Source organism: Pteropus medius, unplaced genomic scaffold (assembly GCF_902729225.1).
Source record: "Pteropus medius unplaced genomic scaffold, Ma_sr-lr_union100, whole genome shotgun sequence".
NCBI classification, from domain to species: domain Eukaryota; kingdom Metazoa; phylum Chordata; class Mammalia; order Chiroptera; family Pteropodidae; genus Pteropus; species Pteropus medius.
Genome location: NW_024354360.1, coordinates 2613137 through 2630233, shown reverse-complemented (window position 1 = coordinate 2630233; position 17097 = coordinate 2613137). Strand labels below are relative to the sequence as shown.

The 17097-nt window shown below is 35.3% G+C and overlaps 1 protein-coding gene across 5 annotated transcripts in view; it reads left to right on the top strand.

Annotated features, from left to right (window-relative positions):
• AUH (AU RNA binding methylglutaconyl-CoA hydratase) overlaps positions 1-17097 on the top strand; it is a 146077-nt gene that overhangs the window by 54088 nt on the left and 74892 nt on the right. For all 5 annotated transcript variants that reach the window (XM_039852171.1, XM_039852173.1, XM_039852172.1 and 2 more), the window contains 2 exons: positions 14294-14386; positions 16465-16521. In XM_039852171.1, coding sequence (XP_039708105.1) covers positions 14294-14386; positions 16465-16521 — 150 coding nt within the window. The remainder of the gene's footprint in view (positions 1-14293; positions 14387-16464; positions 16522-17097) is intronic.

The following is a 17097-nucleotide window of genomic DNA, read 5'->3' as shown; positions in this document are numbered from 1 at the left end:
TTCTCTGGGATCTGAAGAGCGAATGGACTTTCTTCTTGGCTGTGTTCTGCTTGTTTTTAATGAAAGAAAGTCTGTAAGGACCTTAAAAGTACTGGATGCATTTGAAAGCTACTCTACTTTATTAAAATAGAGATCAGAAAGAAGTTCTATATTTTGTTCAGAGTCACTAAGGATTCTTTACTGTTCATAGCTTCTTAGAAAGCCTCTTCTTAAAAAAATAACTCCAAAATCCTAGAACCATTTTTAGTTCTTTGGCTCTTTTTGATATGTTTCATTCTAAAGAAATGGTGAATTCTCTGATTTCTAAAAGGTTCATCATTGTTACAAGTTTCCCCCATGCCCTCCCCCTCCTCCTTTAAGTATGGAATGTCTAGGTTGACAGCAGTAATGATTATTTATTAGGCAAGTCAGCACTGATGCACAGACATGAAATTATCCCGATCTAATAACAGCTATTGTTCCTTAACTTACCACCCCTTCTCCAGCTGCATGAGGCACACTTTCCGGTTTTTAACATGCAGCAGTGGGCACATCACTACTGGGACCACTATTGTGCAAATTAGGAATGTAGAATATGGAGAGCAGAGGTGTTAATTACCTACTGATGGCCAGTTTCATCTAATTAGATGATATTTCATGAAGAACTAGAAAACATTTTTAGAATTCTCAACTAGAAATGGGGGTTTGGGGGAGGAGGGCAGGCCCAGTTGTCTCAAGTTGAGGCTTCAAAGAATTGCTACCTAATTATAGAGAAATATTTAAAATAGGATTTCACTAGGATTTTAAATTGTGGAATCAAGTGTGATATGAATATTTTTGTAAGTGATCTTCCACAGTTAATTCTTTAAAATGCCTGGCATTTCCAGCTTCCTTTTTCTTTTTTCTGATGAAATATAAATTGCAAAAGCTTTAATTTAGCTATGTAAATGCAGAGCTTAATTTGCATTGAAATACAGGTAATTATGTTAAAAGGGACAGATTACAAAATTCATCTATTTAACAAACATCTTTTTCTTAAGATTTTGTTATACTATAAAGTTTTATAAAAGGAAATAATTTCATTTTGAAAGTTTTCAAATTCTCTGATTAGTTTTCTCTTATGTGATTGAAAATTTACTGTTCATATGCATTTTTCTATCAGAAGAAGCTGTCTCTCTCTGTCAAATACATAGGAAATATTTTTGTACACAGAGTGAAAATACTCTATGAAAAATCTTAATGGGGTAAACCTCTTGAGTAGTCTATGCTTCTCATTTATTTTCATTCTTTAACACGTTTTAGAATTTTCGAATTGAGACATACTTGAATTTTAGAATTGAAAGACTCAAAGCAATACAGAATAAGTCACTGATAATTAAAGAAAGAAAGAAAGCAAAACCTATCACAATATAGTAGTAGTAGAAGCAAACTCACATCAAACTTTTATCTTGGCTGCCTTTCTGCAGAGGTTTGCTATTGGAATCTTAACTCTTTTTCCTGCTCTAGCCTAGCTGACTTTGCACAAGAGAATATTCTTAAATATTTTGGTGACCACATGATCTTTCTGTTATCTTTATCTCAAGCTGGAAGTTACATTATTTTTCATAGTATAAAGTTGTTTTAATTTCAGAACATCGGCTCAGCTTAACATTTCTTAAAGACCGTCACAAGATGTTTTGTTTTATTGTAGAAAAGTTAACATTTTATGTATTACCAAAATGTGGTGAACTTCTGTGAATTGTTTTGATAGATGTTTATTGAGCCATACCATTTGAAATCTTGATTTGGAGGTCTCAGAAAATGTGGAATTCTAGTCTTTACCTTCTGGTACTTTTCCTCTCTGTTGTGACAATACGGTGGGTTTTTCCCTCCACTTGTACCTAATATCTAGCATAGTAACTGGCATATAGTAGGTCCCTGATTGAAAGGCTAAATTGACTAGGATCCTATTGGTGTAGACAAGTGAGCAAGTTTGTACTGCTTTCCTCTCATCTTCAGATGTATCCTTTCCTGGAATCCCTTTCTGTGTGCCTCTACCTAAAATTCCAGAATCATACTGTAGTGGCCTGAATTTGATCTTCTCTCTTACACCCAATTCATATTGCTCCCAGGATGTGAAAATGATAGAATGATCATGGATTGAGCAGTTTGATTATTTGAGATTAGTAGATTAGGATGTTTACTAGGTATTTGCTAGATCTGAGTGGGAGATAACAGCTCAAAAGTTCAAGATGTGAAGATATGTGAAGATAGTTGATGCCTAGTGGGTATCTTGCGTGGAGATGTCAGGCAGGCAACTAGGAATGAGTTGGGAGTGTAGGCAAGTAGTCCAGGCTCGAAATGGAAATTTGGGAGTCATCAGAATGTTGATGGTGTATGAAACCTTTACACTGTAAAGAAAAGACAGAAAAAAATCTGATGACCTTGAGGCATTATAATGTTTCAAGGCTGGAATGAAAATTAAGAACCAAAAAGGAGAATGTGCAAGTTCAGCCAGGGTAGGTAGGAAGGGAACACTATTCTCAAAGCCAAGTGAAGAAGGTCTTTCATAAAGAAGGGAGGGTTTGATCAAAGGTTGCTGACAGGCCAAGTAATATGAAAGCTAAAGAATTGATTACTGGATTTTGTAAAATGGTCGGTCCTGGTGACATTAACAAGTACCCTTTTGGAGAAGAGTGTTGGGGCATTGGGCAGCTGCTTCCTTGGCTGGCAGTTGATGAAAACGCTCTATTACTTGGGAAATTTCGGGAGGCCTCCTACTCTGACTGTCGGCTTTTTGGTTTATGTCTATTTAGAAAAAACTAGTTTTCGAAATTTACCCTGGTTATGGATGAATACTTACTATAATTTGATTTCTTATAAATAAACTATAAATGAGAATATTTTGAAAGTTTTTCCTTAAAAATATGCATATACCTTTCTATAAAGCATAACATCTGATTTATGGCTTAATAATAGTCTGTGTAAGATTCAGAATTTTTGAATATGAATAAGGTATGAATGATTTTTTAAAGTGTTGTATTTGTCACTTCATGCATTTAGTCGTTATATTCTTTTTAATTACATAAAATAGTAAACTAAGAAATGTGCTTGTAAAAGTAAATTCATCTAGTATCTCATTTTAGAATTTAGAGATTCTTGAATAATGAATAAAAAAGAGCCTGCATAAACTCCAGGTATAGTCCTTGAAGTTTCCCAATTGATTTAGAGGCTTCTGATAATTATTCACAAAAAAATTCAGAGATGATTGATCTTTTAGAGTTTAATAGGTTATCACCATTATACAGTTTGAAGCTCTTTCAGATATTTCACTTTTGTTTTACTTTATCTGAAGTAAAGCTTATTCTGAAAATACTTAGATTACAATGACTATTATAATACAACTTGATAGCTTATGCATTTGTAATATTACCTCCTTCACTGTTACCTCCATGATTATTTGACTTTTATTTTAGATGTGTTGTGTTAAGAATTGTTTCGTAAATAACATTTTCAAAGTTTGCAGAATTGGCCTGAGATGTTTATATTCACTGTACCTTTTTTGTTTTTGTTTTTTGAAGGTAAAGGAGGTTTTTAAAATAATTAATTTAGTTAAATTGAATGCAATTTAGCATATATTTTACTTTCTCCCCTTCTAATTTGATGTAATAACAAGAAATTGGAAGCACTGAATTACAGTATGTAATTCAATTGATAAAATACTCCAGTTAACTGTTTTCCAAGCAGTAACTTCCAGATCTCACTTTTAGTTTTCTTAACCTCTTGCCAAGAATGATGGAAAACTGACAATTATCTAGAAGCCTATTGTTTTCCTGTATGAGTTGTTAACATCCTTCGCCTATTGAATCATAGTTTCGAATAGAGTTAAACATCCCAGTTTGCAATTTATGATCTCTCTCTTTTTCTTTTTGGAATTTTATTGCTTTTGCTGACTTTCATTGGGTGTTAATCACATAATGACTTTGGACAGTTTTGTGAAAATTATACAATTTTGCTAAATAAGCAGGCTTATCGGCTTAGCTCTGTCATTACAAAATATTATTCTGGAATATTCTAGAATTTGAAAAAAACCAAGAAAGGAATTCTTTTTTGTATTTTTCATGTTTGTTAGCTTTTTGTTCCACAGGAAATATATGAGTATGTGTTTTATGTAAACATTTAAAACTCTTTTTAGCAGCTTTTCTCCGTTCTCTTTTTTCCCACATAAGTAATTATTGCTAATATGCTAATTTAATATGTATATTTTTATACCTTCTCTTGGCTTTTACATGAATATATATTTGTATATACATTAGAGATTATGTACAAACATCTGTGAGGATAACCACATAAACAAGTTTTTATTGTTTCATTTTTGGAAATTTATAATTTTCTAGGAATGTATGCATTTCATTTAGATTTTCAAATGCATTGATATAAAGTCATTCATAATATTCTCATCTATTTAATGTCTGAAAAATCAGCAGTAGTTTCCTCTTTTTATTCCTGATATTGTTTATTGGTGTCACCTCTCTCTTTTTTTCTTTGATCAGGCTCTCCAAGGCTTATCAGTTATGTTATACGTTTTAAAAAATCTGTTTTGGGCTTTAGTTATCCTCTGTTATTTTTGTTTTAAAATCCTGATTTTTATTAATTCCTTTTTATTTTCTTCAGGTTTAATTTGCTGCTTTATTTTAAACTCATTAAGATGGATTTTTGTTTCATTTATTTTCTGCCAATTAGATATATATTAGACCTTCTTACGGTATCCCTTATATCTCTACCTCTTTTCTGTATTTTCTTTGTTTCTCCTTACCTCTCTCTGAAGTTTCTTGTCACCTACCAGTTCACTAATTTTCTCATAAGCTACACCTGATTTTTTTATAATCATTGTTTTTAATTTAATTTTAAAATATTTTTTGATGCTTTTGAAAATCGATTGTCACTTTTTACAGTTTTCACTTTCCTGCTTGACTTTATGTCTTTGAGAGTCAAGTATTTGGTGATTATGTTTTATATGGATCTTTATCTTATTGCTTTTTCTACTGGTTCATACTATATCTTGTTTTTTTGGTTATCCTTTGGCTGTGTGATAAGACATTGTATTTGAAAAAGTATTCCTGGGAATAATTTGGAGTCTAGTTTTCTCTGCTGTGGGATTATTATTATTAATTTTTTCACCACTGAATTAAAAAATGATTTTCTAATATTTCTATGGGCATACTATAATGTATATAGTTATTCCTTTAATAGACATTAAGATTTTACCGTTATAAACGATGTAGAAATTATCATTATATATTATTAGAGTATCCGAGGGGGCTTTAATAAATAGAAATCCTCTTTAAAGTTTGCAGTAAATTGAAAATAAAATAAAAGTGGACAAAAAGGCAAAATATTACCTTTATTAGTGATATTAGCTAAGTTGAAGGTTGTGGCTTTAGATATGCTGATAACATTTACTCATTTGGCTCTCCAGCCTGTTAGGTCAGCTTACCCCAGTCACAGGTATACTGGATTTGTGCTGGCTACTCCCTCAGCAGTTGGCCCAGAGCCAGCAGTGCATAATTCGCAGGGCACTTTTCACCTAGGCACGAAGGAAACATTGTGTTCTTGGAGGTAGGCCTATTTCTGAAAGAAGAAAGAAAGAGGGTATAGTATAACCAAAGATATGCTTATTTATTAATTTTTTTATATTAGCCATTTTGATAAATAATTTGGGTAGAAGAAATTTGGGGGCCAAAGTTATAGGAGAGTGGGACCTACCTCTGTAATGCTGTATATATATTTAGCATTTTAGGGAAGAAGAGGACATCTGTGTAACTATGTGCATTGGACACTTTCTCTTTAGGAACGTGGCCTTTTAAAAAGCATCCCGGAGGCAGGTGGCTAGAGTCTGCACTTGCACCAAACTGATCTCACTGAGCCAGCTCATTGCTAAGCGACTAAAATGGGGAAGAAAATGTGCATCCAGGCCATCTAAATTGTCTGTCCCAATTAGATAGTGTTTTTGTTGTTATTTTCTGGTTTACTGATTGCATATTGGTCAGAGAATGGCTGTGATATTTGTACTGTTTTGAATTTATTGTTTATTGTGTTTTTGCTTTGTAGATGCTGCTTCTAATGTTTTTTAGTGCATAGATATTTTATCACTGCTGGATCTTTATTGTGGATTTCTTCTTTATTAAGCATTATAAAGTGCCTTTCTTTGGCCCATTTAATGCTTTTACCCCAGTGTTGCTCTTTTATATTAAGACTATGAGATGTTTTCTTTGTATTGACTCTGAAGTACCATATCCATCCTTCAGATTTTTAAAATTGTATTTTTGGTTTTAGATGTTTCTCTAATGTTCTGCTTGTAGTGTATTTGGGTTTTGCTTTGTGATCCACTTGGCGCCTTTTTCTTACCAGATGAATAGTTTCTTTCAATGTATAGATATTTCTGGTGTTAGGTCTGTCATTATGATGTGCCATGCCTTCTGATTTTGGTGATTTTACATTTTAAAAATTACCGTAAATATGCTATATATTTTCTGCCCCCCCCATTTGTAGGTTTATTCTGATAATGGGAAGCGGTTTTATTTTTGTATCACCGGGTTATCTTTCTTATCTTTCTAAAGTTATTACAACTTTACATAGTGTACTTGATTCTCTGTTTCTTTAGAAAGCTCTATTGACTTCTTACTATGAGCAGTGACAGAATTGATATATTTCCAGTTTCAAATTCTTCCCTTCCACCTTATCCCATCATTTTTTCTTTATAATTTTCAATTGACTCATACATGTATTACTTAATTTTTAAATTTTATATTACATCTCTCAGTCGACTCCTATTTATAAAAGATCAGGAAATAAGTGTACTTTCTTTTGTTTGATTTATCATTTTCATATTAATCAAGTCATATAATTTTTAAAAACATTTATTGAGATATAATTGACGTGCATTAAATTGCACATAGTATAGTGTGCAATGTGGTAACTTTGACTTGTGAAAACATGACCACAATCAAGATGGTGAACATATTTATCACCCACAGAAGTTTCCTCTTGGCCCTTGGTAATTCCTTTCTCCTGTCCCTCCTAATCCCTGACCTGTCCCCAGACAACTGCTGAACTGCTTTCTATCAATAGAGACTAGTTTCCATTTTAAGAATTTTTTAAGAAATGGAACACAATATGTATTAATTTTGTATGTCATCTTTCAGTCAGCAACCTCTTTTTTGAGATTTGTTGATGTTTAGCATGTATCAGTAGTTGGTTCTTTTTTATTGCTGAGTAGTGTTCCATTGTATGAATGTACTACATGGTGACATTTGGGTTCTGCCCAGTTTGGGGCAGCTACACATAAAGCTGCCATAAATATTTGTGTGTAAATCTTTATCTTTACATTTATAGCCCAAAGAGTTAAGGCTCTTACTGCTTCCTCTCTCAGTGTAGTAGATCAGCATGTTATTCTCTAGGAAGGTGAGATTGTCAGCTTCCCTGTGACTTCCCTGAGGTAACCAGACCTTTTCTTGGGGATCTTGTTAAAATGCAGATCTTGGTTCAGTAGGCCTGGAAGTCTACATTTTAATAAGCTTTGGGGACTCTAATGTTGCTGCTGCACAAACTGTACTTCGAATAGCAAGATATAGAGCTTAAGAGCATATATTTTTTCTACCAGGTAAAAGTGAACTACTTCCAGTGTCATATTTTTATCAGAAACAAAAATAACTACATATGCCATGTCAAGGAACATTTGAAGTGCCAAGAGCTTTATTACCTCTGGAGTAGCAGTTGACAGTGGAAGTCATTACTCAGTTATGTATGTTAATCTTCCAGACACGGCTGTCGAGTGGGTGTACGTGGGGACTGCCTCACCAGCATTTCCCTCAGGGAGGCTTTTTTTGATTTGGAATTTTGGTAGGAAAAGGATGCTCTGGTTTTGGCCCTTTCAACTTTAATAACCTATACTGTTGTATACTGAGGACAGTCTGGGTTGACAGTCAAATCAGAACTGTATTATAATCAGTCAACTGACTGGTGCCTTGCACCCGGTTCCCTAGGGTCTGCTGTTTGAACTCAGTGGGCTGTGCTGTCACTCTGAGTCTCTGTGAATTAGCAGAGCATGGAGTTAATGTGTGCATCAGACTTCCCGAGGACACAGTGTATCCCTGTCCTCAGATACAGTTGTGGGTCCTTGGGGAAGGACGAAAGTATGACTTACAATGCCGAGTCCTTTCTCAGAAGCTCTGGATTCAGGAGATGAGAACTGGTGTTAGGCAGCAATGGTTACAAAGACATGGGCCCAGACCAACTGGGCTCAAACCGTGGCCATATCAGGCATGTAACAGGAACTCCTCTGACCAGTGTCTCCATCGGTAAAGTAAAGTGTCTCCATAATAGTTCTGATGTCATAAGGCTGGCAGGAGTTTAAATAATATTGGTAAGGTACTTATGACAGTGGCCACACATAGTAAGTACTTTTTAGTAATTTCTAGATCTGTAGGTAGCCAGCCATACAGAAAGGCAGGTTGTGAATAAGTGATATTCACTTAGAAAAATCAAGCAGCTTTTCTCAAATTAAGGTCACTCTTCTGACTCCTGGGAATGGTGGCTCCCATTTGTAGGCTTCCAGCCCCTCTGTGTGATGAAATGGTGTTTGGTGGTGTCCAGACTAACTCCTTTCTCAGTGTCCTGGCTGGGCATCCAGGAGAGAGGAACGGCAGCCAGCTTGCTGGCTTTGGGCAGGAGTGGTTTTATTGTTGTTGTCATTCCTTTGAAACTTGATAATGAGAATGAAGGAGAGAGTACATTAAGCTGAAGGTGGGGTTAATTAGGAATTCCTTATAACTTGCATTGTATGTTGATTTTATTTCCATTCTCGAATGATTTCAATAAAGTTAGATTTCCAGTATACTATATGGGCATTTCTTTTGAAATATTTGATTTCTCTGTTTTGTATAGGAATACTATTCTTTAAGCAAAACCAAATTTACAAATTATGACTGACACTAACATTTTTTCATAATAGATTGTTTTTATTTTCTAGAACTATTTGAAACCTACATTATGTATTGTATCTATCTCAGAGTTGAAAGGAGCCCTTCACTTCCCTTTTCCCCACATACATGGCTTTCTGACTCCAGTTATCCTTGCAGTGGGGTCCTCCTGCAGATCACTGAAGTAGATCAGAGCCTTCCCTTGCAGCTCTTTTAGTTTTTCTTAAAATAGCAAAGCTTTAATTATATTTTTAGGAGCATTTCAAAGGATTATTATCTTCTTTGTCATACCTAGCTTGTTTCCTGGTACAAAAGTCAAAATAGTATCTGACCCTGTTGGTTGCATAACTGATTGAGTCATAATTTCTTGCTGTTGCTGTTGGGAATAGCCCTTGATTGTGCCAGGTCCTATTTAATTTGGTCACACTCTTATACAATTGCCATTTTGATATTTCAGTTCTTTGAAACAGATAATCTTCCTTTCTAAAGGTGTGCTTTATTGAGTTTTCTCTAAGATTATTAAGGGCTCCCAAGTAGAAGAAATACTTGATGTAAAACCTAGCATATTAGGTAACTATGAAACAAGCATGTGCTTTGAGATGACTCATATTTTCCTGAAAAAATTTACTAAGAAAAACATCTTTCAACTGTAATTAAAAAATAAATTTAAAAAAGAAAGAAAAACAATCTTTCAGAAAAAAATTATGTTATGTAGAATTTCAGGATTTGAATTGTAATTTAATTACTCATTGAGTACTAGTTAAACTGTTCTATTCTTCAGTAGGAAAAATTTATACAGTGCTTTATATAATGCTAATTTTTGTTAATTAATATTTGAAAATACCAAGTAGTTTACTTATTTAATGATTCATGTGTTAATTTCCTGTTTTCCTTGTTCTTTTATAAGGATCCTGCATTTCTTGTCATTTTGTGTTATATATTTGATATAAGTTGCAATATTAAAAAACTCATCTTTTTGAGAAAATCTCTTAAGCTCTTAACTATCAAATTTAAAAATAATTTTCATTACTTCCAAAAAGTATAAAAATACAGGGGAAAACTGTTATATTCCCTACCTTCAGAATTAAGAAAACCTGAACATGAAAGATTTGTTTCATCCCCTCTTCCTGCCCCCTCACCTCCCAGGTCAGCACATTGGCATTTCTTTCTTTGTTTCCCACCAGTGCATTATGTAAACCTCATACTCTTAAGTCAGAGGTCCCCCACCCCTGGGATTGCTGACGGGTACCATCTGTGGCCTGTTAAGAACTTGGCCACACAGTAGGAGGTGAGTGGCAGGCAAGCAAGCGAGCTCATCTGTATTTGCAGCTGCTACCTACCGCTAGCATCACCACTTCAGCTCCACTTCAGATCGTCAGGCATGAGATTCTTATGAGAGTACTGGTCCCTGGTGCCAAAAAGGCTGGAGACCACTGCAAGTCATGTGGAACCTGAAACCTGTCTGTTGAACATGCCCTCTCCCTCATCATTTTATTTTATCAACGTATTAGTTTATAGTACCTCTCACAATGAAGAGGAAGGACATATTTATTAACTAATTTTCTTTGCATTTTTTTATGTGCAATAAATTTTTTAAATGGTATTTTATACTTCTAAAAAATGGTACTTTTTAATATTCTATTGGCTAAGTGTGATTTTTTAAGTATGATATTTGAGAATATTAATTAAACAATGTAGAGCAAAGCCTTGTTGGCTCTTTTTGAGGCAGTTGTCCCCTTTGTGTTGGTTTCAGTATCAACATTATAGAGGACCAGGAATTGTAATCTTCCTGTGTTCTTTCTGTTATGCTTCAGGGCTTATGAAATTATAGAATATTACTTTCATGATTTACAGCCCAAAATTTTCCTTCAACCTTTCTCTTTAGTCATCATTTTCAGTGCACAATTTGATGTGAAGAAAAATTCCTCTTCCCATATACATCACATCAATTTGTTCTTGTGTTTAGGGACAAATATAAGGAATATGAGACAACACCTGCTTACTATGGGTTGGAATTTTCAGAAACTGTAACTCAGTGGTACATGTATTTCAGGCCTGGGTTTGATTTTGGAGGCCCTTTAAAACTCACTTTTGTTATTTCTCTTTCTGAAGTCAGTTTGCAGCAGATATTTGAGTGCTTTTAGCATTCACTGTTGACCAGCATTTTCACACAGTAAGGAGAGAATACCCTCACACTCTTCTGATGCGCTCTCTAGTGTAGGAACTCTGCAGTTTTAATTCTCTGTAGCTCTATAGGGCTGTATATATTCATGTCATTTTTTAAAAAATATTAAGTAAAATAAGTTAATAATAAACAGAAAAGTAGAAAGAATGCCAGGTTTAATGTAGTAGAGACAGAGTAGGCAATGAAAAATCTTAAGGGTTGTCTCAGAGTGGTAAGAAGGATGTTATTGACCAGCATTAGTGTGTGTGATGTTATTGATCTTTGTTTCAGAATGGGCAGTATGATGGTGAATGCTGATAGAAAAGTGTGTACCGAGTGCCATGGAAACATAAAGGAAAAGACTTTGGGAACAATGCCTTGAGAGACAATTAGGGGCTAGCTAGGCATTCCAGGAAGAGGACAGCTTGTACTCAGGAATGGATGGGAATGACTTCTGTAGGTGCTTTAAGTAGTTTCAGGCAGAAACACACTAGGTGTCTACGTTGGAGAGGTTGAGTAGGTAGACAGACCTTAGTTTATCAGGCGCCTCCCATGCTGTACTAAAAGTTTTCTCCATTTTTATCCTGAATGTAGAATAAGTCATTATACAGTTTTAAATAAGGGAATAACATGACTGTGTTTTCATTTTTAAAGATTATCATCTAAGAAATATGGAAGATGAATTGGAAAGGGCCAAGTACAGGTGAAGAAGGTCAGTTAGAGACCTTCTATGGTGAGAAACGAGGGGACGCAGAACTCTGCCCGTAGAGGAGGAATCTGGGATGACTTCAGGATGTCCGTCTTGGGTAGCTTGGTGGTTGGAGGTGCTACCAAAAGTGAAACAGAATCTAGAGGATTGATAAGACGTTAATTTGAACATGATAAAGCATTTAAGTAGATACATCCTACAACAGGTAGCTAAAGAGAGTCAGTTTAGAGATAAGTTTGGGTTTGAGATAGAGATTTAGACATCATTGGTATTTAAATAGTGGTTTAAATAGGTGGTAAAAGTTATGGTAGGAATGAGCTTTTGAGAGGGAGAGAAGGCCGAGACTAACCAGAGGTAAATGGAAAGGTGGGAAAGATGAGGGAGATACCCAGCAGGCAAATGAAGAGAAGAATTCAAGGAGAGGGAGTGTCCAGGATGAATGCCTCTGATCCTCAGAGGCAACACCTTTAATAGGGACCAGGTAGTGCCCATTGGTTATTGGACAATGTCAAGGTCACTGGTAACCAGAGCAAGAACAGTTTCAGTGAGGTGATGAGGTGGAGTAGGACTACAGCTGTGTGGCGGAGGTGAGCCGGCATGGGTAATAAGCTTCCAGAAGCTTGTCTTAGAGGGAGGTGAGCCAAGGCCTTAGCTAGGCCTAGAGAAAGGTGTTTTTTGTTTTTTGTTTTTTAATGGGAGAAACTTCAGATTAGGTAGGTAGTAGATTGGAGTCTGGAAATAGAATAGTTGCTATAGCTGGGTTCCTAGAAAGGAAGGTGTATTGAGAATTAGGTAATGAAGCAATTCCATATTTTTACTTGTAGTGGCTGGAGATGATCTTGGAAACCACTCAATATTAACTTGCCATTATGTTCCTTTATTGATTTTTCTTCCTTATTGTCATATAAAATTAACTAGATATTCTTTTTTTTTCCTCATTAAACTCATATCATGATTATAAACACCGACTTAGCCTTCTGTTCATTTTGTCACCAAGTGTGCTCTAAAGCAGGTGTCCCCAACCACTGAGGCCGCTGACAAGTACCAGTCTGTGGCACAGCAGGGGGTGAGCAGTGGACCAGCCAGCAAAGCTTCTTCATCTCATAGGAGCACTGGTCCCTGGTGCCAAAAAGGTTGAGGACTGCTGCTCTAAAGCACATTACATGGAGCACCTTTGAATTTGACCTGTCCTCTCAAACTCTTATCTTCCCTTGAAATGTTTAGACAGGTACAGATAGTGAAATATGCACTGTTCCAATGCCCTGTCCATCCCTGCTCTCTCGGGAGTGCTTTTTCTTCAGGTCGCAGCATGTATATGTGCTCCATTCCAGCCTTTTCAGACTTTGCTCTTAGAATAAATCTGAAGAATTCTTTCACGTATGAATAAAAGTGTACTTTTGTATATTTTCAAAGGGGTCAAGGAATGAATCTCTTTGTCTGCAGAATTTCACATATCAGAATAACTTGTAAAAGAGATTTTTTGGGATGGTTCATTTTTATTTAATTTATTTTTTAAATTGAGTTATAATTGACATAACATTTTATATGTTTAAGGAGTACAGCATGTTGATTTGATATATATTGTACTTTGATTACCACCATAGCATTAGCTAACACCTCTATTATGTAACTATTCTCTTTTTAAATTGAGAACAATTAAGAGATGGTACCTTTTTAATATCCACATTCTATTTATATATTAAGGTTGACCAGCTTAGCTTCACATTCTATTTATATATTAAGGTTGACTGTAGTCAAAAAAAAAAATAGGAAGGATTCTGCTTCACAGAATAACTAGTTTTTGAACCAGTTATAAAAATAAAATCTATATTTTAATTCACAAAAGTTTCATTACAATAATATTCTGTTTCTGGACTCAGTAAGGTCTGGTTAACTGGCTGACCTTTCCCAGTCATGCTTCTGGGTAGGTTCTCTGGCGTTCTGAGCCTCTTCCACTGAAAGTGTGGTATTAGGTGGAGCCTGATAATTTTCTAGCTACTGTTCGTTGTACTCATTACTTACTGATAGAACTAGTGTGTCAGTGTCCCAGCAGCACTTGAACTGCTTCTGTCTTGTTTGAGTAGATGTATTTATTACTTCTTCGAATGAGATTATCATTCTGAGCACCAAGGTAACCATAAAGGATTGTGAACTAAATCATTTCAACTTGAAATTTGTCTGAACCAACATCTCATATAAGACTTTAGGCTCTAAAATTATGAAGTCAGATCTATGATTCTCTTAATTTCAACAAAAAATATTTATGAAAGTATTTCAGTAATATGGAGAGATTGCACATATAGTCATTTCATGTTTTTGAAAAATAACACTGAAGGAAATGCTTATTTTGTTAAAGGCAAAAGGGATACACAATTCTGTATATAATATCCCATTTAAAAAACATAGTCACAGGAAAAAAACCTAAAATAAATTACACAGGAAGTTAATTTACTAAAGAAGCATAAAATCTTTCTATTTCAGCTAATCTACCAGTGCCAACGATTGCAGCAATAGATGGATTCGCTTTAGGTGGTGGTCTTGAACTGGCGTTAGCGTGTGATATAAGAGTAGCAGGTAAGAGTTAATTTTAGAAAAAACTAAACATTTTTAAAACGAGGTTTGTTCTTACTCTTCAGAAAATTCCAAATATTTTGTTCTTTTCCTGTTGAGAACATTTAGAAAAAGTCACCTCTTGGGCTTAATGAAGTATTTAAAATTTCCAGTTAAAATAGTCTTTTATAGTCTTTCTTCAGTCTTGGCAATAAGAAAGAAGAACAGGAATTGGGTCAGACAGAACTGAGTTTGAACCTTAGGTCCTATCCTTTGTAGACCATTTTCCTTCTCTAAATTAGGGAAAATGACATTTGCTTTTGTGCAAGTTAAATGAGTTAATCTATGTCTATGTCCAAGTATTTAATTATTTTAGCTATAATAATAATAACTTAATCTCTTCGTGGTTCATTTTCTTCTTGGATGGTTTTTTGAGGATTGGATGAGGTGATTGTAAAAATAGTAATGAAAACAATTAGCACTCTGTGCTCTATGTTCACTTGGTGTCCAGTGCGAATCTAAGCACTTGACATGTATTAACTCACTCTTTCTAACAGCCTTGTGAGATAGGCACTTTGTGGTGCTTGAGGAAGTTCGAGGGAGGTGAAATAACAAACCCCAAATCAGTGAGCTGGGATGTGAACCCAGGCCATCTGGCATCACAGCCCCTTACTTCACTGCATCTTGCCACTACTGTCCTCCATATTATCTTCTGTATGGTAACAGTGCTGTCTGTGTCCTTGTTTCCTCATTGTAGTCACATAAAGGGGCTCCAGGACCAAGGACTAGATGAAGCATGCAGCAAATATTTGCACTGTTCTTCCTCTCATTCCCACTATTACTTCTGATGGAGCTGCCTGTTAAAAGGGTGACTTTCTTGGGATTTGCAGTTGCTAGTCCATGTGTACTTTTTCCTCTTTTCATTTTATTTTGGATCTCTGTTTTCTTGTGTGAAATCATTGGTTTTTAAATTGAAAAGCCAAGGTACATGTAACTCATTTCTGAAAGAATGCAGATTCTGGGAATTAGGTTATGGGAAGGTCGTCCAAGTACTTTTGGATATGCAAATAAAGAATTAAGATATTTTAAAGTAGCCCTAAAACAAACATGAAAAAAGGAGCCCTGTCTGGCTCTCAGAACAGTAAAACCATTTGTCAAAAATATCCAGAGATTTGGTTTTGAAAAGTTGCCATATCTGATATATATTAAGCCGTTTGATCTGGAGGACTATTCAGGCAGCTAAAGAATTCATACTTGTCAGACATAGCCTCCCTCCGCATCCTGGATAATTAATGGGATCTAATCCTTCAAACATGACTTGGCAGTATCAGGTCAGATTATGTAGTTACAACCCTGGTCTTTCTGCATCAGAAATTAATTCACTGCCAAGTAATTATTTTACAGAAAATTTGTGAATCTCTTAATATATATAATTTAGAGTGTTACTTATTTTCATAGCTAAATGCTTTCTGAAGTGATTTTGAAAAAGATCTTTGACACAAATTTAATTTGTAAACAGAATACAGTTGTTCCCCCTTATCCGAGGGTATACATTTCAAGAGCCCCAGTGGATGCCTGAAGCCTCATATAATACTGAACCCTATTTAGACCGGGTATTTTTTTTTTTTTCCTCTTTATGGCTTCTCTTTGGCATATCAAAATTGCAAACATCACTACTCTTGTGCTTTGAGGCAATTAAGTAAAATAAGAGTGATTCGAATATAAGCACTGCGATAACTGCAGCAATTGACCTGATAGCTAAGACAGCTACTAAGTGACTAAGGGCAGGTAGCGTCTACAGCGTGGAAATGCTGGACAAAGGGATACCTCACACCCTGGTTAGGACAGAGAGGGATGGAGATTTCATCACACTACTCAGATAGCATGCAATTTAAAACTTACAAATTGTTTAGTTCTGGAATTTCCCATTTAATATTTTTGGACAGCTTTCGTCCTCAGGTAACTGAAACTGTGGACAGTAAAATACTCCGTGGATAAGGGTGGGACTACTGTATTTATAGCTTATTTTACTGACTTTTTCAAGTAATTACATTTGACTTAAATGATATGAATATTACTTAATTTTTTTCCTTCCTTTTTAGCTTCCTCTGCAAAAATGGGCCTGGTTGAAACAAAGATGGCAATTATTCCTGGTGGAGGTATGAATTGTTCATGCCTATTTGTTCCTAAAAACAGGGCATAAGGCAAAAACGTGTTAATTGAAGAGGTAACATTTTGGGTAAAGAGATTAATGCTGTATTGTTTGCTTCAGTAGTAAATGCACTCTTTTATTCAAAATGCACTCATTTAACTTATGTAGGTGTGAAGATGGCAGGTACGCTGGCTGTTACTCTCTTTTTGAGCTTTCTCCTGTGCTTTTCTGTATGATTTCTTAACTTTAAAAATTATCGTACTGGTCACATTATTCTTGCAGGGTGACACTGCTATTTTGTAACTTTTATGTGGGTCTATAAATGTGCGCGCCCTCCGAGAGCATCACATGCATAGTCATATCCCAGTGGAGGAGGGACAGGGCTGCCCAGGCTTTGTGCCAGCTTTCTTGTGTCTGTACAGCAAGACAAAGGTTGGGGGTAGTAAATTTAGAGCTGAAGAGGAGCTGCTTATTCTGTTAAAAAAATGGTAGACCAGCTGCTTCTTTTGGAAAACTCACTTAAGAAAGCCCTTTTCTAGCATTGATAATGAAATCTTGCATAACCCAATAAATCTGAATTTTT